Source organism: Phytophthora parasitica (assembly GCF_000247585.1).
Source record: "Phytophthora parasitica INRA-310 unplaced genomic scaffold supercont2.247, whole genome shotgun sequence".
In the NCBI taxonomy this organism is placed as follows: Eukaryota; Oomycota; class Peronosporomycetes; order Peronosporales; family Peronosporaceae; genus Phytophthora; species Phytophthora nicotianae.
In genome coordinates this window covers 4636-7431 of record NW_008649233.1, presented here as the reverse complement: position 1 = coordinate 7431, position 2796 = coordinate 4636, and the positions used below count along the sequence as shown (strand labels likewise).

At 56.9% G+C, this 2796-nt stretch overlaps 1 protein-coding gene across 1 annotated transcript; it reads left to right on the top strand.

Annotated features, from left to right (window-relative positions):
- Positions 1 to 26: 26 nt before the first annotated feature.
- Positions 27 to 2263, top strand: PPTG_20018 (hypothetical protein; the record flags this gene model as incomplete). The annotated part of the gene is made up of 3 exons (XM_008918623.1): positions 27 to 72; positions 328 to 542; positions 773 to 2263. The coding sequence occupies 3 exons, from the start codon at positions 27 to 29 to the stop codon at positions 2261 to 2263; spliced, it is 1752 nt and encodes a 583-aa protein (XP_008916871.1).
- Between the last annotated feature and the right edge of the window lie 533 nt (positions 2264 to 2796).

The window sequence follows — 2796 nt, the reverse complement described above, 5'->3', positions numbered from 1 at the left end:
GCCTGGATGAACAGCACGAGACGCCCATGCGTGAACCACCACTAACAACCACAGAAGAGCACTTAACTCGAGGTAGGGTCCTGGAATTTGCTATGAGTTAAGCTTGGCGTCTGGACAACTCCCGCGAGCTTGAGGCTTGCCGTCTTCGGTATCGCGATTTGAAGATCCGGTACAGCGAAGCAGTGTCCGAGTTCCACGATCGTATCTCTACCCCGGTGACGCAGCTGGCCGCCACCCCTTTCTTTGGCGTGATTTTCCCGCCTCACACAGCTAGTCGTATAGCAGATCTGGAGTCCCAGTTTGCACGGTCCTAATCTGACTTGCAAGTCGCGCGCGATCGTCAGTCTGGCCTCGCTTCGGAGCTTCGTGAATCAGCTACGTCTCACAAGGCGACTCAAGAGGAAGTATACCGACTCGAGGCCGCGATCGAGCGCAAGTCTCGTCGCTTCCGCACCTTGCGTGACAACTATGAGCGTCGTTTGAAGGTTACCGACAACACGATCGCCATACACTCCGCCGAGCTTGATCGTTTGCAGGATCGGGTATCGACACTGGATCGGGATCCCCTGCAGGCTTCCCAGCGTGTCCGCGCGGCGATTTCTCAGCGCGATCAGGCCAGGGCAGCGCATATTACTACCCGTGAGTGCTATCTGCATACCTTTTGCCAGCGTCGTACTAACTCGTATCTTGTGTCACAGAGGATCGTGTTTCAGCGGCTCGAGATACTATCGCACGGCTGAAAAAATGGATTAACCAAGTCGAAAGGTCTTAGAAGTCGCGTCAGGATCTCGAGTCCGCGCTCGCAACGCTTCAACAGGAAAGAGACGCTCTGGCGGTTCAACGAGATGAGTTGCTCGGTCAGCTTGGCGAGCGTTTCATGGAGGTCACCGATCTACGGGCTGAACGGGACCAGGCGCAGGGGAGATTGTCCAACATCGCGTCCCTTCTCCCTTCCACGTCGAGCCATAAGCGAGCACGCCCTGAGTTCAAATCTCCTACCAAGTCTGCCCGTGTCTCCAAGGCTGCTCGATCGACTTCAAGCCCTTCCCAAGCTGACGCTTCGAGTCATGCCCCTGTGTCTAGGTCCTCGATAGAGGTTCTGTCTGCTGTGGCTGCCCGCCAGAAGGCTAAAGGGTCGGTGTCATCTCCTTCGTCTCCTGGTCCTGATCTTTCTCGATCCGTCCGATCGACCGCTAAGAGTGGCAGCGGAGGCGCTTCGTCGTCCCCTGCAGCTTCTGAGGCAGGCGCGCCTTCCGACGGTGGCGAGAGCTCTTCCGGCGAATCCGGTTCAACTCGCGTCTGTGATTCAGACGCCGCGGGAAGCGATAGCAGTTCTCCGGAGTTGAATCGTGCCAAAAACGAGTTCGGCATGTCATCCGGTCCTCTATCGGACGCTGAGCCGGCGGCTTTGCCGCCTACCACCGTTCCCCGATCGGAATGGCTCCCCGGTTATCGCGATTGTCGCAGCTTTCGCGGCCATGACATCGTCCCCTGGTCTGCACAGAATATTCGTCAGACCGGCATCGTGGAGATGGACACGGATCTGCTGTTTCATCGTTTCACCAAGCCGATGGAGTGGCTAATTCCTCTCCGTGATCCCGTGCCTCCGCTTGGAGACTGGCGAGACGATCTGGTGGACGAGAACAACGTACGCAACTTGATTGAGACTGCTCCGTGGAAGATCCTTGTTGCCCCGCTTGACCCTCTCACATTCAAAACTCGAGGTTGGTTCCGGCACATGAAGCGACTTTACGCTTCTTACGAGGATGAGCATCTTCGGGCTTATTGGGACTCCACCCACGCCTTTCCGGTGAGCATTACCAAGCGTCACACCAGTCGATACTTGGACGCGTTCTACACTGATCGCAAGCAGCGTCGGTCCAGAGCTGGCGCCCGGTGGAAGTCGTTCCTTCAGCAGGTGCTGATCGGTTTGCTCCGGGGTTACTGCGACCTTGACTTGTTGCTGGATCCTTTCTTCGTGCATTTCCCTCGACCCGGCGAGGAAGGTGCCTGGTATCCTGGGATCGAGGACGGCGGCGACCCTGCCGATCTACTGGAGGCGTTGACCATCACGGACACGGCCGATCGTTGGCATAACCTTTATCGTGACGTGCCCGAGGACCACCCGGCGCTTGGGATTGCTCGTCTGCGCGGAAGGTCGTGTCCTCCTCTTCCTGATCGCGTGTCGCCGTTATGTGTAGGATGGCAGCTTGTAGGTTTCTACTCCCGTCAGGAAGGTTCCGTCCGATCTAATCAGACGTAATCCATGCGTATCTCCTTCTATTCCTTTCAGAATTCTTGAGGGTGTGTTGCCTAAGTTTTCCGGCCTATACAGGCCCACGGCACTCCATATGCACCACCTCCTCCTTGAAATCTGCAGGCTTCCTACAGATCTTTCTTCCTCTCACTTGTCCACGGTGACCAGCCCACCGCAGATGTTCCACCGCTTACTCCTCATGTGGCTCCATCCCCTCGAACCGGCTGCGATCTGTCCGTCCCCGATCAAAGTCTCTTAGCAACTCTCCACAGTTGAGATCAGTCTCATCGACCCACGACGGCTCAGCGTAGCCTTTCCAGAAGACCCGGTATTCGCGTCGTGTGCGGCCGTATCGGGTTTTCTTGTTCGAGCGCACGTCGGCGATCCGCTCCACCTCGTACTCGTCCTCTTCAAGCTCGCGTTCCCAAGCTGTCTTCGGGCAACAAACCTTCGTCGAAATCTACGCGATCTGCATCGTGGTTAGTCAGCGAGGATGTCGGACGCTCCGGGTAGCTCTTCACCAGCTTCAGCTTCGACAC